The sequence below is a fragment of the Chionomys nivalis genome, chromosome 1, assembly GCF_950005125.1.
Source record: "Chionomys nivalis chromosome 1, mChiNiv1.1, whole genome shotgun sequence".
Taxonomy (NCBI): Eukaryota; Metazoa; Chordata; class Mammalia; order Rodentia; family Cricetidae; genus Chionomys; species Chionomys nivalis.
The window spans coordinates 81,299,571-81,323,770 of NC_080086.1; the positions used below are offsets into that span (position 1 = coordinate 81,299,571).

Sequence of the window (24,200 nt, forward strand, 5' to 3'; positions counted from 1 at the left end):
GTATTGAAAACAATTATATACTAAATATGACTATTGCACCAAAATCATTTTATAGAGTACATGCAACTATCACCAAAATTTCAATACCACTCATCCTAAAAATAGAAGAAAAATAGAAAAAAAAACCATGTCATTTAAGAAGTTAAATCTCTCAGACAGCCAGATCAAGACTAAACAAAATAATCAATGCTCCAGATATTACATCAGACCTCAAAATGGAGTGCCATAGGATAAAAACAATCAAGATACTAAGGTCACAAAACACAAGTCAATCAAGAAAATGGAATAGAGGACTGGTGTGGGAAGTCCTTCTGTATATGTGCTGATTTTATTGGTTAAGACGTAAAGAAACCACTTTAGCCTATGATAGGGCAGAATAGAGATAGGTGGGGAAAAGTAAACTAAATGTTTGGGAGATAGGAGTCAGGGAAAAGCCATGTGGCAACTGCTGGAGATAGATGCCTCTGCAACTGAAGCCAGGCAAAATTTAGCTGGTAGGCCACAACCTCAAGGTGCTGCACAGAGTAATGGTGATGGATTTGTTTAGGAGATAAGAGCTAGCTAGCAATAAGCTTAAGCTCTTGGCCAGTGTTGCAAATAATATAGGTTCTGTGTGATTATTCTTAGTCAGAGCAGGGGGGAAGTGAGTCTTGGTGGCCAAGAAATAAAAAAGCAGCCTCTGTTGAGAATTCTCTGTTCAGTTCACTATCCCATTTTTAAATTGGGGTATTTAAATTTTTATTGTCTAGTTCCTTGAGTTCTTTACATATTTTGGAGATGAGACCTTTGTCTGACATGAGATTGGAGAAGATATTCTCCAATTCAGTAGGTTGCCTTTTGTCTTAATTATAGTGTCCTTTACGTGACAGAAGCTTCTCAGGCTCAGGAGGTCCCATTTATTCATTGTTGCTCTTATTGTCTGTGCTACTGGGGTTATACATAGGAACTGGTCTCCTGTGTACATGTGTTGCAGTCTACTTCCCACTTTCTCTTCAATCAGGTTCAGTGTGGTCAGATTTATATAGAGGTCTTTAATCCATTTGGACTTGACTTTTGTGCATGGTAACAGATATGGATCTATTATCATTCTTCTACAGGTTGACATCCAGTTATGCCAGCACCATTTGTTGAAGATGCTTTCTTTCTTCCATTGTATAATTTTAGTTCCTTTGTTGAAAATCCATTGTTCATAGGTTTGTGGATTAATATCGGAGTTTTCTATATGATTCCAGTGGTCAACATTTCTGTTTTTATGCCAATACCAAGCTGTTTTCATTATTGTAGCTCTGTAATAGAGTTTGAAGTCAGAGATGGTAATGCCTTCAGAAGTTCCTTTATTGTAAAGGATTGTTTTGGCTATCCTGGGATTTTTGTCTTTCCATATAAAGTTGAAAATTGTTCTCTCAAAGTTTGTGAAGAATTGTGTTGGGATTTTGATGGGGATTGCATGGAATCTACAGATTGCCTTTGGTAGAATAACCATTTTTAGTGTATTGATCCTACCAATCCAAGAGCATGGGAGATCCTTCCATGTTCTAGTGTTCTCTTCAATTTCTTTCTTCAAAGCCTTAAAGTTCCTATCATACAGATCTTTCATTTCCTATGTTAGTGTTACCTCAAGATACTTTATGCTATTTGTGGCTATCGTGAAAGGTAAAGTTTCTCTGATTTCCCTCTCCACTTCTTTGTCCTTTCTATATTGGAGGGCTACTGATTTTATTGAGTTGATCTTGTACCCTGCCACATCACTGAAGGTATTTATCAGCTGTAGGAGTTCTTTGATAGAGTTTTGGTGTCATTTATGTACACTATCATATCATCTGCAAATAATGAAAATTTGACTTCTCCCTTTCCAATTTGAATCCCCTTGATCTCCTTATGTTGTCTTATTGCTATTGCTAGAAATCCAATGTTGAAGAGATGTGGAGAGTGGACAGCCTTGTTTTGTTCCTTATTTTAGTGGAATGGATTTGAGTTTCTCTCCATTTAATTTGACGTTAGCTGTTGGCTTGCTGTATATTGCTTTTATTATATTTAGTTATGAACCTTGTATCCCTAATCTCTCCAAGACCTTTATCATAAAGGGATGTTGAATTTTGTCAAATGCTTTTTCAGCATCTAATGAAATGATATTTTTTTTTCTTTCAGTTTATTTATATGATGGATTACATTGATAGATTTTCATATGTTGAACCATCCCTGCATCTCTGGGATGAAGCCTACTTGATCATAATGGATAATTTTTTGATGTGTTTGTGGGTTCGGTTTGCCAGTATTTTATTAATAATTTTTGTGTCAATGTTCATGAGCGAGATTGGTCTGTAATTCTCTATCTTGGTTGAGTCTTTGTGTTATTTTGGAATCAGGGTAACTGTAGCTTCATAAAAAGAGTTTGGATATTAACCCACAAATTTATGAACCCCTAATTTTTGACAAAAAGCTAAAGTTATACAATGGAAGAAAGAAAATGTCTTTAACATATGGTGCTGGCATAACCTGTTGTCCGCTTGTAGAAGAATGAAAATAGATCCATATCTATCACCATGCACAAAACTCTAGTCCAAATGGATTAAAGAGTTCAATATAAATCTGACCACACTAAACCTGATAGAAGAGAAAGTGGGAAGTAGTCTGCAACACATGAGCACAGGAGACCACTTCCTACATATAACCCCAGTAAAACAGGCAATAAGAGCAAAAATGAATAAATGGGACCTCCTGAAACTGAGAAGCTTCTGTAAAGCCAAAGAAACTGTCACTAAAACAAAAAGGCAACCTACTGAATGGGAGAATATCTTCACCAACCCCGCAACAAAGGCCTGATCTCCAAAATATATAAAGAACTCAAGAAATGACTTTAAAATTCTAATTAACCCAGTTAAAAAATGGGGTACTGAAGTGAACAGAGAATTCTCAACAGAAGTTCAAATGGCCAAAAGATACTTAAGGTCATGTTCAACCTCCTTAGCAATTAGGGAAATGCAAATCAAAACAACTTTGAGATACCATCTTACACATGTCAGAATGGCTAAAATCAAAAAAAAAAAAAAGCAATAACCTATGCTGGAGAGGATGTGGAGTAATGGGAACACTCAACCATTGCTGGCGGGAATGCAAACTTGTGCAACCACTTTGGAAATCTGTGCTGCAGTTTCTCAGGAAATTGGGAGTCAACCTACCTCCAGATCCAGCAATATCTCTCTTGGGAATATATCCAAGAGATGCCCAATCATACTACAAAAGCATTTGTTCAACTATGTTCATAGCAGCATTATTTGTAATAGCCAGAACCTGGAAACAACTTAGATGCCCCTCAATGGAAAAATGGATAAAGAAAGTGTAAAACATATACACATTAGAATACTACTCAGCGGTAAAAAAAAACAATGACAACTTGGATTTTGCATGTAAATGGATAGAAATAGAAAACACTATCCTAAATAAGATAACCCAGACCCAAAAAGATGAATAAGGTATATACTCACTCATTAGTGGATTCTAGCCATAAACAAATAACATTGAGCCTATAGTTTGTGATCCTAGAGAAGCTTAAATAATGAGGTGAACCCAATGAAAAACATATTTAGATCCTCCTGGAATTTGGAAGCAGACAAGATCGCTGGGCAAAAGTTGGGAGCATGGAGGTAGAGTGGGGGTAAGGGGAGAGGGCGGGAGAGAGAAGGGAGAAGAGAAAGATTGGGGAGAATTTGGGGGAGTGGGAGGGTTGAGATGGAGGAAGGGCAGATATAGGAGCAGGGAAGAAGATATCTTAATGAAGGGAGTCATTTTAGGATTGGCAATAGACTTGGCTCTAGAGGGAACCTCAGGTGTCCATGGGGATGTCCCCAGCTAGGTCTTTGGTCAGCAGAGGAGAGGATGCCTGAAGTGGCCTTCTCCCATAGTCACACTGAATATCTCGAATATCACCATAGAATCTTTGTCCACCGATGGATGGAGATAGAGACAGAGATCCACATCAGAGCACTGGACTGAGCTCGCAAGGTTCAGTTGAAGAGCAGAAGGAGGGAGAAGTTGAGCACGGAAGTCAGGGCCACGAGGGATTGGTCCACTCACTGATACAGTGTGCCTGATCTAATGGGAGCTCATCAAATCCAGCTGGACTGGGACTGAACGAGCATGTGATTAAATCGGACTCTCTGCATGTTGCTGACAATGGGGGCTGAATGAGAAGGCATTAATAAAGGCACTGGGACTTGTTTCTACTCCATGTACTGGCTTTTTGGGACCATAGTCTGTTTGGATGCACACCTTCCTAGGCCTGGATGGAGGGGGGAGGGTCTTGGACTTCCCAGAGGGTAGGGTACCCTGCCCTCTCTTAAGACTGGAGGAGGAGGAAGGAGGCTGAGTGGGGAAGTGGGGGAGATGGGAGGAGGCAAGGAAGTGGGAATTTTTGAATGGAAATATAAAAAAAATAAACAAGCAGCCTCCCCAACAAATTGGCATGCCAACATGGGGCTGAATACAGCCACATAAAACCCGAGAAAGCTTGGAAAGAATTCTAAAAGAACAGAGCTAAGCACATCTTCTTGGTAGGGAGCAACTTGAGGGGGGGATGGGCTCTGTTTGCTAACAGCATCCATGGTTTCTCAATAGGGGGTTCCTAGTCCATGCTGTCAGCATGATATCTGGCTCTTTCAGGAGGACAAGCATTTCAATGAGGTTTGTGGGCATGCTGCATGTTACTTGGTGGCAGCATGGGCCAAATGATTACCAAATTTGAGGTGGTGAGTTTCTGGAAGTAACAGGGGCAGTGAATGAAACTCCACCATGTTGAACTAATCAAAGCCAAAAGAAAAAGCAGCCTTAGTCCTAGCCAAGCTGCTTTGCAATTTAAGTGGTCCTGGTCACAAAAGGATTATAGATATGCAATAAAGACAGATTCAGATTTTAAAAATACCTCTTAAAGGGTCACAGTGTTGAATAAATGCTACTAGGCTTAGAAGAGGGAAGAAAAAAAGTATAGAGAGCTATAAAAAGTAAATAGTTTTTTAAAGTAAAACAAAATCTTTAAATTGACAGTCAATTTGTACAAAAATTAATACAGTAAGAAAAATAAGCCACATAAAGTGTGATATACACAGAGAGTATGGATTATGTATATAATTGTGTGCTTTGAATTTTTTACTGTGATTGAGCTAAGTACAGAGAGACATTTCATTGTACAGGCTGCTAAGCTAAACAAATACATATATATATATATATACACACACACACACACACACACACATATATATATATGGCATCTTGACATCAAAATTTTGTTTTAAGTATCTGTTGCTCTGAAAAAGATGTTCTGCATTTGTTTCCACAGATGTTAGAAAGCTGTGGACTCCTCACCAGCTAATATGGTTTGATGAACCAAGAACTCATGAAAGGTCACCTTGTACATCCCCCAAACTACTTGTCTCAACAAAAAGCAACAGTTTGGAGAGATCTATGCACAAACTCCCAAATATTGCTTATAAATATTGTTTACATTTAAAGGAGGATATGATACAGAGATCAACATTTTTCATTGATATGGGTTTGTCTATTATAAACATTTTAGGTCTATTTTGTTATATATATATATATTTCTGCTCTTCATTAAGGTATTGTGTTTGTGCACTCATTTAAAAATGTAATGCATAATTAAAAATATAGGTTAATAGTCATCCATAATAGTCAAGCTTGTAGTCATGTTAGTTAGGTTTTCTAGATATATAGAGATATATTTCAGTTAGATAGGTTTTCTTTAAAGCTTTCAGAGACCTTCAAAATATTGCATTTAGAATGTTTAAGATCTTAGCCTTTTCATGACAATGAGACACATCTGCTCCTGGCAGTATCAATCTACCTCAAGAGGATGATGAGCATCAAAGAGGTCTTTAAGGAGTTTTCTAGCCATTTGGGCAAGAAACTGCTCTTGCCTGAAATACATGATAGTCTGCTGTATGAACTGGACATGACCCACAGAAAAATGGCTACTGAAATTGCCTAAATGTGAGACGGCTCAGAAACAAGTCTGGGTGGCCAGGAAACAAACAAGCAGCCTCCTCAACAGAGGACATAGACATTTATTCAAAAGGTTACAGCTCAACCCTTTTATACAAAGTTCTCAAAAATATGTCAGAGAAAATACAGACTCATTTACAAATGTTGCTATCAAAACTAGATATCCAACAAACAATAAGGCAACTAATCTTGATCTCTCAGTTGATATAAAAATTATCTCAAAATGGATCAACTATATATTGGTGTAACAATTAAAATATTAATTGATAGAAGAAAAAAGTTAAACCCTTTATGCATGTAACACCAGCTTCACACCTCAGGCTCAGAGAACAATTCAGTGTGTGGAAATACTGGAAGAGCAATGAAACTAGGATGTCTTCTCTGAGAGTGTTTTTTTTTTTTTTTTTGGTTTTTCGAGACAGGGTTTCTCTGTGGTTTTGGAGCCTTTCCTGGAACTAGCTCTTGTAGACCAGGCTGGTCTCGAACTCACAGAGATCCGCCTGCCTCTGCCTCCCAAGTGCTGGGATTAAAGGCGTGCGCCACCACCGCCCAGCTTGTGTCTTATAAAAATGAAAGAACTACGATCATAAAAATTCAACAATATGGCTTCTTAAGAAGACCTGAATGATGACAAAAAAATAGATATGCCAATTGGGATGGTGGAGCTCTTGTAGAACCCTGCCACTAGGTGAAGAGCTATCAGTAATTTTTAACTGCCCAGAGTGAGAAAAGTAGTTTTTTCTAGAGATGAACCCTATAATTTTTTTCTCCAATGCGAAGTAGTGAGCAATAAAGTATACATATATGAGCCCACTAATGGCCTCAACAGCCATATTTATACATACAGTTTGAAAAAAGGTATCGGTGATGAGTAGGACTGAATTGGGTAAAGAAAATGTGCCCATAACCTGTTTATACTTCTAAGATTGTGCAACACACATATTCCTAGGTAATGTCAAGGAACACGTAAAACAAATCTTGAGCTATTAAAAAAATATTGCCACATACCAATGCTCTTTCCTTTTGGCCCCAAGAAACTTGTATATTCTTTGTAGAAAAATACAACCTCATTCAGGCAGGAGGCACCTTGGGACCCTAACCCTTGCTGAGTCCTTAGAGAAATGTGTCAGTTCAGTAACTGTGCCCAGCTACCACAGATTTCCATGTCCTGTCTTGAGGTCTTCTCCATTGACTGACCATACCCTTAAAGGAGTCATTTGTCATCAGGACACAGCATGGCCATGTGTTTTCCCAACCATGAGATTGCTGTTGTGCTGGCTCCCAGATAAGGAATAACATCTGTGTGTATTTGCTTAGCTATGGTCAGTGCTGTTGAGCTTGTAAAAAATGAGTAGGTTAGGAATGTTAGTGATTTGTAAGTATTTGTTTTCTATTTTTAATGCCAGGTGTCTGTCACATGTGATGTGAAGACAAACCAGACTCCATCTTTTCTCTTTGTATTTCTGGGAAAACATGATGAAAACTTGACAGACTAGTGAGGAAACTGAGTGTTTATTAGCTTGGTATCAGCAGAAGCAAGAGAAACCTCCCATACACCACTTGGGAGATAAAGACCCTTCAAAATCAGTGGCAGTGGATCTGGTACAGAGTATTCTTGTGGGTTCCCTCGCATACTATCTTGTACACCTGGCCACACTTATGTTCATTTCAGGGTTCACTGGTTAGCCCCACATTGTGGCACTATATGTTAGTGACCATCCTACGTTGGGCACCATATATCGGGAACTGGCCTAAACAAAAACACCTCTTACTAGGGTACAGGCATGGGGATTTAGATATATTAGTAAAAAATACGAAGACAAAAATTAATGAAAGAAAAGCCATAAAAAATATTGGGAGAGCATTCCAATGAATATTGAAATTGTCCATGTTTAATTTTCCATAAACTACTATACCCCAATACAAAAGCAAGGAGAATGTAAAAAAAAAAAAAAAAAAAAAAAAAAAAAAAAAAAAAACCTTCTTTAACATGATACAAATGACAACTTGAAAAGTCAATTGTTTTAAGACTTTGAGGCATCAAGTCATTAGCATTATGTTGTTTAGGTACTAAAACCACTCTAGCTCAAGTATCCCAAAGGCAACCACTTGGCAGGTAACCTCATATTACCAAAAAAAAAAAAAAAAAAGAGAGAGAGAGACAGAGAAAAAAAGTACATTTAGATATTCTGAATATCTGTTAGGATAAAAACAGGCTCTAATTTTGGGCCTTCACAAGCAGTTGAGAGGGAACCTTCATGTGTCTATAGCAATTTGATATAGAATTACATCGAAACAGGGTATGAGTAAACTATTGAATTCTCAATGAGTGAAATGAACACATGGTAATTCACAGAGTATGTGTTCCCCAGTTTGTACTGTGACTTGATAATGAATTACATCAAGACAGAGTATGAATAGAATATTAAGGAGTTCTCAGTGTGTGAATACATGCTAATCCTCAGATTATGTGTTCTCCAGTACGTGTTCATTTATTCTTTTATAGACTTTTTGACAGGCAAAGGTTTGACCACAATGAGTACATTCATTGGGTTTCTGGCCAATACAGGTTCTTTAATGTATTCAAAAGCTATTGTGACATAAAAGGCTGTAACACACTAAATATATTCATAGAATTTTTCTCCAGTATATGTTCTTTTATGCCTTTGAAGACCATTGAGATATGCAAATGATTTACCACACTGATTATATTCATGTCTTTCTCTAAGGTATGTGTTCTTTTATGTATTTCAAGATGACTGGGGCATGCAAAAGCTTTACATTATCGATTACATACATAGGGTTTCTCTCCAGTAAGAGTACTTTTATGCATTTGATGATAACTACTACATGCACACCTTTACCACACTGATTATAGTTATAGGTTTTCTCTCCAGTGTGTATAAGGAGATAGTTGTGGCATGCCAAAGACTTTACCACACTGAGTATGTTCATAGGGTTTCTATCAAGTATGTGCTTTTTTGTGCATCAGAAGGTGACCATGACATTCAAGGCTTTACCATCTGATTACATTCATAGGGCTTCTCTCTAGTATGTGTTCTTTTATGCATTTGAAAATGACAGTGACATGAAAAGGCTACAACACTGAATACATTCATAGTGATTTTCTCAAGTATGTGTTATTTTATGCCTTTGAAGAATGCTGCAATATCCAAAAGCTTCATTACATTAATTACATTACAGGGCTTCTCTCCAGTATGTGTTCTTTTATGCCTTTGAAGACCAATGAGATATGCAAAGTCTTTACTACGTTGATTTCATTCATGGGGTTTCTCTGCATTATGTGTTCTTTTGGTTTTGAAGATGACTGTGACTTACGAAAGACTTTACCACAATAATTACATTCAAAGGATTTTTCTCAAGTATGTGTTTTGTGCCTTTGAATATCAATGTGACATGCAAAGACTTTACCATGCTGATTACATTTATAGGGTTTCTCTCCTGTATGTGTTCATTTATGCATTTGAAGATGATTATTACATGCAAAGGCTTTACCACAGTGATTACACACACAGGTCTCTGTCCAGTGTGGTTCTTTCATGTATTCAGAGATTATTCTTATATACAAAGGATTTACTACACTGAGTGCATTCATAGGGTTTTTCTACAGTTTGTGTTCTTTTATGAGTGAGAAGATAATCCTGACTGGTAAAGGCTTTGCCACACTGATTACATTCATAGGGTTTCTATCGAGTATGTGTTCTTATATGCCTTTGTAGAGTACTGATACATGCAAAGACCTTATAACACTGAATACATTGATAGGATTTCTCTCCAGTATGTGTTTTTTTATGCCTTTGAAGAACACTGCGATATGTAAAGGCTTTATCACACTGAGTACATTTATAGGGTTTCTCTCCAGTATGTGTTATTTCATGAATGTGAAGATGACTCTGACTTGCAAAGCATTTGCCACACTGAGTACATTCATAGGGTTTCTCTCCAGTATGTGTTCTTTTATGCATTTGAAGATGACTGTTACATGTAAAGGCTTTACCACACTGATTACATTCATAGGGTTTCTCTCCAGTATGCATTCTTTTATGTATTCGGAGACTACCGTAATATACAAAGGCTTTACTACACTGATTACATTTGTAGGGTTTCTCTCCAGTATGGGTTCTTTTATGTATTTCAAGATTACTGTGACGGGCAAAGGCTTTACCACACTGATTACATTCATAGGGTTTCTCTCCAGTATGTGTTCTTATATGTCTATGGAGAGTACTGATACCTGAAAAGGCTTTGCCACACTGAGTACATTCATACGGTTTTTCTCCAGTATGTGTTCTTTTATGAATTTGAAGATGACTGTGACATGCAAAAGCTTTACCACACTGATCACATTCATAGGGTTTCTCTCCAGTATGTGTTCTTTCATGTATTTGGAGACTATTGTAACATACAAAGGCTTTACCACACTGATTACATTCATAGGGTTTCTCTCCAGTATGTATTCTTTTATGTATTTCAAGATTTCGGTGACTGGCAAATGCTTTACCACACTGATTGCATTCGTAGGGTTTCTCTCCAGTATGGGTTCTTATATGAGTATGAAAAGTACTGATATATGCAAAGGCTTTACCACACTGAGTACATTCATAAGGTTTTTCTCCAGTATGTGTTCTTTTATGCATTTGAAGATGACTGTGCCTTGCAAAGGTTTTACCACACTGATTACATTCATAGGGTTTCTCTCCAGTATGCATTCTTTCATGTATTCGGAGACTATTGTAACATACAAAGACTTTACCACACTGAGTACATTCAAAGGGTTTCTCTCCAGTATGTATTCTTTTATGTATTTCAAGATTACTATTACGGGAAAAGGCTTTACCACACTGATTACATTCATAGGGTTTCTCTCCAGTATGGGTTCTTATATGTCTATGAAGAGTACTGATACATGCAAAGGCTTTACCACACTGAGTACATTCATAAGGTTTTTCTCCAGTATGTGTTCTTTTATGCATTTGAAGATGACTGTGACGTGCAAAGGTTTTACCACACTGATTACATTCATAGGATTTCTCTTCAGTATGTGTTCTTTTCTGCCTTTGAAGATGACTGTCACATGCAACAGCTTTAACACTTTGAGGGTATACATAAGATTTTCCTCCAGTTTGACTTCCTTCATGCCTGCAAGAATAATGGCACATGAAAAAGTGTTATCACATTTAATACACTGTTGAATCTTTATAACTATATCAAATAATTTTTAAATTTGTTCCACATTTAAAAAGGAATTAGATCTTAAGGTTTTATCACTGTGTTTATACTCATGCTGTTTCCATTTACTAAGGATATTTTACAACTTTTAAGATACCTTTGATAATAAAATCCTTTATTACATGAGCCACATTTACATAATTATTTTTATACAAAATTTTCCACATATTTAAAGAGAATTGGAAAAGCTCAGATCTTTAATATCCTTATTGCATTTATCAATTTCCCTATACTATTAAAGAGACTACATTTGCTAAGTGAGCTAGGACAAACAGAAGTATTACTTATGTCTGTTACTCATGCGGATTTTCTGTAATGTGCATTTTTTGATGTATTAATGTTGAAAGAGTCAATTACTTGAATACTTGACTGATATTCCACAAGCATTCTCAACATAGGGACTGTTATATATCTTCTAATTATTCTGAGAGAGAAGTATGATATGATTTCCATATCCCTATGCTCATTAAGGCTTGTATTCAGCATGACATATGATATGCCTAGTAAAGGAAAAATTAATGTCACATAGTTTGATCCTCTGTCATTATAGACTTGTGGTACAGAGATTAAGGTTTCTCCATAACTGCCCCTTCATTCTTGACTCTAATTCTACCCTCAATAAACTTAGCATAATCACATCAAGTATATAAATCACACAAGCTTCAACATGGACAATTTGCATGTTAGAAATTGGAGACATACTTATCACCACTTCAGTGTTTATAATTTTTTGTAATATGAGTGGTATGGAAGAAACTGATTGACAATTTTACAGCACAGATCTCATGATGCTATGACTAAATTGGTGATATCTGTTAAGACAGTTTCCTTAGCTTCTTTCTTAAAAGTGTGACTTTCAAATGCAATTCATCCAGCTGAAACTGAGGTACATGGTTTTGTGACAATATAATTATCATTCATGCACTCATATAAAGTATCATTATTTATTATGTTGTTTTTGTTTAAAACTTCCATTACATACCACAGTTTCTATAAAGGAACATTTGTATTAGCTTGCACATGAAAATTACCTTTCATATCTTCTAGACCATGGAGAATGCTTTTCAGTATTATGGTCTTCCCAACTGTATCCTAAAATATAATATCAGAAAATATATGTAATATTCAAAATTATGCAAAATGTTAGTTGCTATCTTCTCTGAACCTTAGAACCACGCCTGATTTATTCACCCCATTGCTCTTCTTTATCAAATTGGAGAACATAAATAACCAATGAACTGTTGTCCCCTTATTTGAAACATAAAAGAAAATTCAGTCTTACCTATAATAGTGAGGTTCCTGTAGGTCTCCAACATAACATCTTCGTAGAGATTCTTCTGGAAAGGATGCAGCAAAGTCCATTCTTCCCAAGTGAAATCAATATGCACATCATCAAAGGTCACTGCATTCTAAAATTTTCAGTGCAAATGCACAATAGAAAGCATGATGACAACATTGTAAATGTATAATTCTTTGACAGTATACTCACATACTTCTGGGACTTCCCCACAATTATTCCATATCATAGACATTATGATTTAGTTACCAAGTAACTTTTGAAAGAAGCTAAATAGGAGGTTCACCACTATTATTTTTTTTACCCCTTGAATGGGATATCACCTGCAAGAGAAATGTCTGATGTGGGAGTGTCTGTATCTGTCTGTTGCTTTCATTGGTTAATTAATAAAGAAAGTGCTTGGCCTCTGATAGGACAGAAAACTAGGTAGGCGGAGTAAACAGAACAGAAGGCTGGGAGAAAGAAGCCGAGTCAGCAGTGGCCATGATTCTCCCACTCCAGAGAGACGCAGGTTAAGATCTTTCCTGGTAAGCCAGCTCGTGATGCTACACAGAATATTAAAAATGAGTTAGATCAATATGTAAGAGCTAGCCAATAAGAGGTTAAAACTAATGGGCCAAGCAGTGTTTAAAAGAATACAATTTGTGTGTTGTTATTTTGGGTAAAGCTAGCCGTGCGGGAGCTGGGTGGCGGGAAGCGGCCTATTACTACAAATGCCTATAAACAAACATGGAGAGACAAGTAAACAGATCAGCAGTACAGAGGACATGTTTAAAAAGTTTGTATGAACAACTAATAAGTGCCTACAAAAACAAACAACAAAATGGGTAAACTGGGTACATTGGATCATGCCTCTATTCCAGGACTCAGAAGGCAGAGACCTCTGAATTGAATGCCTGATAAGTCTATTCAATCATGTCTAGGACAGTCAGAATTACATACTAAGAACCTATTATCTATGTATAAATCAGTCAAAAAAAAAACACTAAAAGAAAAAACAACCCAAAAATCATAGAAAAAAAAACAGAAGTGTTTGGTGAAGTTCCTATGCAGAACTGTGTATTCACTCCAGGCTTGTATTCATCTTCCAAAAACCTGAAGTGTGCCAATTTAAACTCTAACATTAATAAAGTTTTACTAAAAGGCACTGTATATTTTAAAAGTTACAAATTGAGAAATAAAAATCTTAGCGATATATATGTTATCACAAGTAATCAACACAGGGTAGGTGAGAGGGCACAAACTAAGGCGAAGTCGCTAGCTTGCATATAGGTGGGATCAATTGCCAGTACTTTTTTTTTTTTGATTTTCAATTACAGGCAGAAAGAAGGTGATGCACCTGAAATCCAATGAATCAGAAGGCTAAGGTATTATTGTCATAAATACATGCCATTTGGGGAAACAAAATGATACCTTCTTCCAAATTTTAATTCAAGATAAGGGGGAATCTCAGTACAATAGCATATGTTTCACAGAGACAAAACCATCACTCAATAATATAAAAGCAAAAGAAAGGAATATTAGCCCACCTTTAGTCACAGCACTTGGGATACAGGGTCAGAGGAGCTGAGACTGAGGCCAGAGTGGTGTGCAGAACTATTTTTCAGTACAGCTAGGGCTACATGGATAAACACTGTCTCCAAAAAATTACAAACAAGAAGATTCAAACAGAAGGTTACTAAACTGCCTTATCACAGAATATCATTATTCTGTATTATTTATACTGAATTTTATGTAACACTACATAATGGTGGTGAAGGCATGACAGCACAAGAAAGAAGCTTACTGATTAATATCAAACATAACACAGTACACAAAGAACAGGAAATAGATTGAGGTAATAGAGACTCATATCATATTCCCCATGAGGAATCAAACATAACACAGTACACAAAGAACAGGAAATAGATTGACGTAATAGAGACTCATATCATATTCCCCATGAGGAATTTCATCCAGAAAGTCTCCTCCTACTAATGATTTCACAAGCAATCAGCAGAAAGTCACTAAGAAATGCATCTTCCTGTTTGGGGAGGTTTTTAATTTAATCAACAACATTTTGACCCAAGTCATTAAAGGTTCAAGGTCATCCATGAAGAATATGCTTTAGTCACTTCAATGATCTTTATAGTAGGCAAAAGCCCCTACAATGTTTAAATGCCCAAAGTCTTTTGTGAAACTGAAGACAATCGCTTGATAGTGACATCTTCTAATAGAAAAAAATGTGTTACATCTTTCTAACATACAATGGCACAGAGTACCATTCACATTCCAAAAGAGAAAAATGGAAACCTAATGAGGGAAGATTGGACCGAGGCAAGGCTGAAGCACCACAGAACAAACATCAAATCCTAAAGCTCTATCTCAGATGCATGCAACTTCAATTTCAAAGGACTGAGATAGCCCTATCGATGTAACTTCTCATACATCTCTCTCTCTTTGATTACCTTCAATCCCTGTAGATAGCTTGCTCTCCATGGAAGATGTCTCACTGCTTAGGTATCTCAACATAATGTGGTCTCAAAATGCAACTCAGGTAGGCTATTGCAAAATTTATTATTTTAATATGTGTTATATTTACTTATGCTGTAGATAATTTCTTTCAATGATGCAAAGATCTGTTGCATTCCTTTATGTTGCATTTTTTAACTCTGGTGAAGCTCCAGTGCTTTGCCTGTCTTAAGCACCAGATTTTGCTAACAAAGAGATGAACAGCCAATAGCTTATCATGCTGTAGATAATTCAATGATGCAAAGATCTGTTGCATTCCTTTATGTTGCATTTTTTAACTCTGGTGAAGCTCCAGTGCTTTGCCTGTCTTAAGCACCAGATTTTGCTAACAAAGAGATGAACAGCCAATAGCTTATCATGCTGTAGATAATTCAATGATGCAAAGATCTGTTGCATTCCTTTATGTTGCATTTTTTAACTCTGGTGAAGCTCCAATGTTTTGCCTATCTTAAGCACCTGATTTTGCTAACAAAGAGATGAACAGCCAATAGCTTATCAGGAAAGATATGAAAATCTGGAAGGCCAAGAGAATAAAAGTGAGGAGAAATCTGGGAGAAAAAAAGGAAGGAGGAACAAGAAAAAGATGGGACACCAGGTGCCAGACATCCAGCTATACAACAAGCTAGAGAGTAAGAAGTAAAGAAAGGTATAGAGAATAGAAAAAGACAAAAAGCTAGATGCAAAAGGTAGATGGAATAACTTATGTTAAAAAAATGGCTAGAAACAAGAGAAGTTAAGGCCAGAGATTTTTAAATAATAATAAAGCTCTGTGGTTTATTTGGAAGCTGGGTGTCTTGTTCCCTGAAAGACAGAATCAACTGAATACATTTTGGTGCCCAATGTGGGGATCAAAATTTATGGCTCCTTTAAGAGTTTCTGCATTACAGAAGTCCTTGAGCAGTCGGTACATAAAAAATTCTAAATAAATAAATAAATAAATAAATAAGTAAATGGCTACAGAAGAACAAAAATCAGATTCCCAGTGATATGAAAGTAGAATGTAATTCCTGAAATACAATTTCTACCTGGCTGTAAGCTTAGTGCTTGGTTTTCATGAACAGAGAAACAGGAGCCTGCAGCCAAAGTTAATAGGGGAAGTCAATAATGCATAGCAGTTTAAAGACTTTTGTTGTGAAAAAAAAAAAAAAGCTAAATGATATTCAGTTAAACAGGTTCAGATTGAAAAAAAAATCTGTAAAAAAGTTTCCAATGTATTTTATAATTTGCATAGGCTTAAGAAAGGAAAGAAAATAGGTATAGGCATTTATAGAAAGAAATAGATTTAGAAAATAGTAAAGTCTTTTAAAAAGACAGCAATACTGATAGAAATTAAAAAAAAAAAAAAAAAAAAAAAAACAGCACATAAAGATGAGAAATATCCAGGGAGTCAGGATTCTGAATAGTATTGCATTGATTTTGAACTTTTTGATGACTGATGGGCAAAAGACAGCTGGTAGAAGATGGGATTATAAACAGCACTGCAAAACTGAACCAATTCAAGTACTTTGGATTATATTTTTGTTACTATGGTTTTTAATGAGCTTTACATTTTTCTCCACTCCACTCCCTTTCCCCCTTCTTCTACCTTTTCATTTGACCCCTACACTGCTGATTTAGTCAGAAATCATGTCTTCTTTACCATCATATATATATATATATATATATATATATATATATAACCATATATGTCTTTCTTAGGGTCTTCTGTTGTCTAGTTTCTCTGGCATTGTAGCTTCTAGGCTGGATTTTCTTTACTTTATGACTAAAAGACACTTATGACTAAGTACAAATTATATTTGTCTTTCTTGGTCTGGGTTACCTCACACAATATGTTGTTTTTCTAGATACATCAATTGCCTACAATTTTCAAGATGTCATTATTTTTTATCTTTGTGTAGTACTCCATTGTATAACTGTACCACATTTTCTTTATCCATTCTTTAGTTGAGGGGCATCTAGGTTTGTTGTTGGAGGCATTTCGTTGGTTCCCAGATGCTCAGCACCAAAATAAACACCGAGAAGTGATACTATTTGCAATACTGTTTGGCCAATAGCTTAAGCGTATTTTTAGCTCACTCTCATCTATCTTAAATTAACCTGTTTTTATTATTTTATATTTTACCATGAGGCTTGTGGCCTACCAGCAAAATTGTGGCTGGTAGCTTGCATCTTTTTCCTCTGGTGGTTCTATGGTGTCTTTCTGACTCCATCTTCTTTCTCACAGCATTTAGTTTAGTTTTCCTATCTAGCTATATTCTGTTAAGCCACTGGCCAAAACAGCTTCTTTATTCATTAAGTAATAAAAGCAACACATATACAAAAGGACTTCCCACACCATAGGTTGTTGCCAGGTTCTGGCTATTACAAATAATGCTGTTATGAACATAGTTGAGTACATGTTTTTGTGGTACGATTGAATGTCATTATGGTATATACCCAACAGCAGTATTGTTGGGTCTTGGAGTAAATTGTTTCCTATTTTTGTGAAAAATCACCATACTGATTTCCAAAGCAGTCGCACCAGTTTAGAAGACCACCAATAGAGAAGTGTAGCCCTTACCCCATATCCTCTACAGCTTAAGCTGTCGTCAGTGTTTTTGTTCTTGGCCACCCAGACATGTGTAGATCGAATCTCAGAGCTGTTTTGATATGCATTTTGATGAGCATTTCCTTATGTATCTCTCAGCCTTTTGCAATTCATCTGCTGAGAGCTTTCTGTTTAGGTCTGTAACTCATTTTGCTAAATGATTTACTCTTTTATTGTCAAGTTATCTTAACTTTAAAATATATTTCAAATGTATCTGTTAAATGGAAATAAAAAAATATTTTTGAGAAGAGGTTTTGTTTCTACAGAAGAGTAAATGCTGTACATTTCTTAAGGAATGACATTAGTCAGATTTGATCAGGGAAGACTTCCAAAAATCTTGACAAGTGATCACTATCAGCAAAGATTATAGCTGGTTTTCCCAGGACTTGGTTGGACATTATCTCAATTTTTTTTAGGGAACCCTAAAGATGTCTTCACCCATATTTAGCCGGAAGCAATATAGAGAACATGACACCCACATTTCCAACAGGTTGGATATGGTAGGCTTTTGGTTATTTGGTGAACCATAGGTTCTTGTATCATTTAGGGGAATATAATATTTAGATAATTATTTAAATTGTTTTTGTTACAGTGCATATATATTTCTATTCTTATTTAAGGTATTCTAGATATGCAACTCATTTAAAAGTGTAAGGTGAGGTTCTCATTTTTGAAAACTATTATTATAAACTATTTAGAATAATCAGGAAACCCAGGGTAGTAGTTAATCACTTATACAAAATATGTTGATGTTAAGTATTTTTTCAAGGTCCTATAGAGACATATCTAGATAGACAAATGGTTTTCAATCACTTAAAAGATGTACAGAATACTGCACTTACTTCCTTAAAACATGAAGAAACTCCATTGGAGTTATTTTCATTCTGACGAGACAGAGACCCAAATTGGAGCAACAGTCTGAGCTCTTAAGGTCCAAATGAGGAGCAAAAGGAGGGAGAACATGAGCAAGGAAATCAGGACCACGAGGCGTGCACCCACCCACTGTGACAGTGGAACTGATCTATTGGGAGCTCTTCAAGGCCAGCTGGACTGGGACTGAATAAGCATGGGTTGAAACTGGACTCTCTGAACATGGCGGACAATGAAGGCTGATGAGAAGCCAAGGACAATGGCACTAGGTTTCGATCCTAATACATGAACTGGCTTTGTGGGAGCTTAGCCTGTTTTGATGCTCACCTTCCTGGGCCTGGATGGAAGTGGGAGGACCTTGGTCTTCCTGTAGGGCAGGGAATTTGGACTGCTCTTCAGTATCGAGAGGGAGGGGGAATGGACTGGGGGGAGGAGAAGAGGAGTGGGGATGGGGGAGGGGAGTGGGGGGAGGGGGCAATGTGTGGGAGGAGGGGAGGGAAATGGGAAACGGGGAGCAGTTGGAAATTTTAATTAAAAAAGAATAAAAAAAAAACAAAAAAAAACAAAAAAAAAAAAGAATAATCACTGGGTGAAAAAAAACTGCTACTACCTTTGGCTGCTCAACAGTGTGTTGTGCAGATTTTACATGCAGGACTGACAGGAAAGTGAATGCTGAACGTTTTCAAAACAAGGCAGAATAGTGTTTTGGAATTTCTGCTTCACAGTAGAGTCTGATAGACATTCTTCAGGACACAAAGGAAAGTGACTGATGAACTTTGCCAATGCAAGGTAGGATAGTCCTTCAAATTTCCCACTTCAGAGAAAAGCCTTCCTTTATGCTGAAAATGGGTAGTTCAATATTGTAAAAGAACTTTGAGTGACGGTACAGGTAGCTCAGTGTCTCTGTTGTTATGCAGGGGAAATGGTGGCTCAGAACTGCTATAAGTGGTCAACCAATAACTAACTGGTCTAACTTGAAGCCCAAACTGTGAGAGTAGGTATATGCCTGATACTGCCTGGATGGTCAGGAACCAGAATTTGAATGACTCAGAGAACTATGGTAGAACCAAATACAATGAGTAAGAAAAAAAAAAATCAATGAATGGTTCAACCTATGTTTTGCTATAATCATAGAATGACACTTAACCCAATTTTTATCAGTGAAACTTCTTTCAGCAGCTCATGGGAGAACATGCAGAGATCGCTACACAAATATCAGCTTGAACTATAGAAATGCTATAAAAGGTGGTTTAGGATTGTAGGATGCAGAGGGGTTGAGGAAAAACATGGTCTACAGAATCAACTAAGCAGGGCTCATAAGGGCTCGGAGAAACTTAAGTGACAATCACGGATCCTTCAAGTCACTGTGTCAGGTCCTCTGCACACATGTTATGGTTTTTTAGTTTAAGGTATTTGTGGTTGAGTCATATTTTCTGAGACTTTATTGCCTGTTCTTGTTTTCTTTTTCCTCTGTGAGTTCAAGACTAGCCTTGTCTACAAGAGCTAGTTCCAGGAAAGGCTCCAAAGCTATAGAGAAACTATCTCAAAAAAAAGTGTGTGGGGGGGGGGGGGACACTGAAGTAAAAATGTACTATATAAGAGATGAATAAATATAAATATAATGAAAAAATAAAAATGCATTTAGTCTAAGTTCAATGATTCTCATGATCTATAACAACCCAAACAGCACAAATGTCCAATGTGCCTTCTGACACTCAAGACAATCTTTTGACTCATATCTTGTAAAATCAAGAAACAAATTAGTGATTTCCAACATATAATTGCACAGTATATATTCCCATTCAGAAAAAGAGGAATATGGCTGTGTTCCAGCTCCCAACTCAGGCTGACATTCCCTGTTCATGGGCATGTTACACAAGCCAGAAAAACAAGGGTGCAGTCCACCAGCCCATGAATCTTTCACATTCCCTGCATTCCCACAGACACAAAAATCCTCCACCAACCCTATAGCTGCTATCCCAAAAGCCACGTCTTCACCCCCAAATCGAAAGGATATCCACTTTTCAAGTGAAGGACACATCAGCATAAACAGGGGAAAAAACTTACTCCCTGATAGATGAGAGGAAATGCCAGCCATAAAAAATCCATATATATGCTGCATGCCTGTGGACCTCTGCCATTCTTTCAATAACCAGGCAACATCCAACTTCCTGGCTCATCTCCATGTGGTTCATCTCTGTGTTGTAGCCTCCAAATTGAGTGGAGACCCTTTACTCAAATAAAGGACACAGCATCCCCCAGAAGTCCATTCAGGCCACCTACTCACTGACCTCCATACTCTTCCAGTGCCCCCTCACTACTATCCCCAAGCTCCTTCCCCTCTTCCTTGTTTATTACCCCAAACTTGGGCAGATGCTCCCTGATGGAACAAATGTCACAACTACTACAAAATTTCCAACCACCAACTTTGGTTGAGAATTCATGTTCAACTATAGGCCACACAGAGCAAAGAACAAGAGAGCAAAGAAACTAAGGAACAAAACACCAATTTTAAAAAAGACAAATTGAGAAATCAGCACCTAGAACCACTATCACCTCAATCCCAGATACCTGCACACCAGTATAAGAACACAATCAGCAACAACCAGAGTAATGTCACTACCAGATTCCAGCTATACTGCTACAGCAAGCTCTTGATATTCCAACACCACTGAATCACATTTAAGTTATGACGCGCTTTATGAAGATGAAAGTCCTTTAAAAAGAAGTGAATGAATTCCCTAAAGAAAGATAATGAAATATTTTCAAAAATTAATGAATTCCTTAAAGAAAGCAAAAAAAACCAGTTCATTAAAATAAATGAATCTGTTCAAGAACTAAAAATAGAAACAGAAACAATTTAAAAAATGGAAACTGAAGGAATTCTGGAAATGAAAATCTAGGTTATCATACAGAAACTACAGTGGCAAGCATCACCAAAATAATAAAAGACATGGAATAAAGGATTTCAGGCTTTGAAGATATGATAGAAGAAATGGATCCATTGATCAGGGAAAATATAAAATCTAAAAATTTCCTGAATTATAAAATACAGGAAAACTGAAACACCATGAAATGTCAAAACGTAAGAAAAATAGAAATTAAAGAAGAATCTCAGCTCAAAGACCAATAAAATATTTTCAAAAACTTCATGGTCAAAAACTTTCCTAACTAAATAAACACAGGACAACACAGCCTAATGAATCAACTAAGTAGGGCTCATAATATCTTACAGTGACTGAAACAGAAATCACAGAGACTGCACAAGTCTGCAGCAGGTTCTCCACATGTATGTTATCTTTGTATAGCTTGGTGTCATTTTATAACTCTTAAAAGTGGGAATTCAGGGGTATCTTTGACTCTATTTTGTATTCTTTTAAACCTTTTCTTCCTGTTAGGTTGCCTCATCCAGCCTTGATATGAGGGTTTTTATCAAGTCCTATTGTTACTTGTTTTCCAGGGTTTTATTGCTGGGATACCTGCCCAGTTCTGAAGGGAAATACAAGACAAATGGATCTGGTGAGAGGGGAGCAGTGGAGAAGATTGAGAGGAGTGGAGGGAGGGAAAACTGCAGTTGGGATGTATTTTATGAGAAGAATAAATTTAAAAAAGAAAGAAATGTAGACACAGTGAGGGAAGATTGGTCCAAGGCTAGACTGAACTCAGTAGAGCAAACAAATTCTAGAGCTCTGTCTCAGACAGGTTTCATTCTCAAAGGGCTTAGATAGCTTTATCCATGAAAATTTTCATGCATGTCTCTCCTTTGGTACTTCTACTCCCTGTATGCAGCTCTCCATGGGTGATGTCTCATACCTTGGATATCTCAATGTCCAGTCATCTCAAAATACAACACTGTTTTTATTGTCATAATTTCATGCAAAGTACTCTCACAGTATCTTCACTGGTTCCTGACTCTGCCAAACACAGATGGTTGCAACAGTGTTGAACTGAAACTAGAGAAGAATCTATGACCTATAATTTTTCCATCCTTCTTGTTTCCAGAACCAGTACAATATGGGTTATTCCCCCAAATTTGGCATCTAAGCTGTGATGGACACAACTACCAGAGTTACAGAAAGATCTGGATAAAGTAGTTTCTTCAGATTAGGAATCAAGTTGCCTATTTCTTTCAGAAACTGAAGGCTAAAATGGATGGAGTCTTACTAGGGTACCTTTCTAGGCTTCAAATGATGAGAAGAGCCTTCTCTTTAATGGTGCTAAACTTCCTGAAATTTATTGCCTCTGCTTCACCACATTTGAAACTGCAATTTGAAACTACCTAGTCTCTTTTTCTCCATGAAACTGACTTTCACATCTTTCTGCACTACTTGTTTCTTTTCCACTGTAGACCTGGATGAGTCATCAGTAACAAACACCTAACAGAATAAATACTTTGAGAAATCAGCCAATTACTATTTAATTCTGCCTTACTCAGTTTCTCAGAGCATGTAGAAAATAGGAATGGAGGACAAAATTTTATACAAATGACTCTAGCAGAATTTTCCATGGATTCTATTTCTCACTGAAAATAATATGACCTCAAGCTCCACTGAATTACTTTCAACAGTCCCATATTCCTAGCCCTACAAGAAAAGGCAATTAAGCTCCATGTGCAGCTTTCTATGGCTTTTGCTATCGAAAGACCTCGTATCTTCCATATTCCTCTAAAAGACAACATTCCCACATTCTACCCAGCAACAAAATCACTTCTGGTGAACTACGTTTTGACCTAACTTGCTTGTTTCTTGCTGTGATTAAATTTCTATCCAAAAGCATCTCAGGTAATGAACAGATTTATTTGATTGATATTACCAGATCACATTCCACAACTGGGAGCTTAGGATAAAAACTCAAGCTAGAAATTTAAGACAAATACCACAGAGAAATATTGTTTTCTGGATTTTGCTCTTGTTTAATTAATGTTTCACACTCAGCTAGCTCTCTTGTCCATCTCAGGCCCAATTGCTTAGTGTATTGGAACATCAGTGGAGGAGGCTTCCCACATCAATCATCAATCAACACAATTTTTCACAAAATAGTAATTAGCAGTTCTGATCTGGGTAAAGCCTCAATTGACGTTCCCTCAGATGACTCTAGGCTATGTCATGTTGACAGCTAAAGCTAATTAAGACACAGTCAATAATATATGAGAAGATTTTAAAAGCACATAACCAATGTTAGCCATATCAATCATTTAAGTAACAAAAACACACACACAAAGAGAGCAACAACAAGAAAATACAGGTATATAAAGAAATGAGAAGCAAGCCTCTAAGATCAAGAAGAGAAAACTACAACTGTCTTTCCACAAAAACATCCAAAGCCAACAAATGCTCAAGGAACACATAACATAATAGTAAACTTTCTGAATAAAAATGGTGAAGATATGTCATTTTATAGAGAAACAACAATAAACTTAAATAATTAATAAAATCAGTCACATAGATAACACCACTGGCAAAACACAAAGACAGACCTGACCTACAAACATGCGGTCACTTAAACAAGAACAACAAGATACTAATACAAATTAAATCATGAGACTCCTAGGACAGAGATGTCCAGAGGAAACAAGCTCCACTGAAAGCAGAAGCCAGGAGCAAATCCAGCCCTGGGAGCCAATCCAGTCCTGGGACACTGGCAGACCAGGACTGAGTGAACATCCTGACC

The 24,200-nt window shown here is 36.8% G+C and overlaps 1 protein-coding gene across 1 annotated transcript in view; it reads right to left on the minus strand.

Moving 5' to 3' along the window:
* Window positions 1-8,000: 8,000 nt before the first annotated feature.
* The window catches only part of LOC130885311 (zinc finger protein 431-like), a 33,264-nt gene continuing 17,064 nt past the window's right edge, over window positions 8,001-24,200 (minus strand). The window contains exons 2-4 of the mRNA XM_057786804.1: window positions 12,548-12,674; window positions 12,297-12,357; window positions 8,001-11,175 (exon numbers count right to left, since the gene is read on the minus strand). Of these exons, the coding sequence (XP_057642787.1) occupies window positions 9,723-11,175; window positions 12,297-12,357; window positions 12,548-12,674 (1,641 nt within the window). The 3' untranslated portion in view covers window positions 8,001-9,722. The remainder of the gene's footprint in view (window positions 11,176-12,296; window positions 12,358-12,547; window positions 12,675-24,200) is intronic.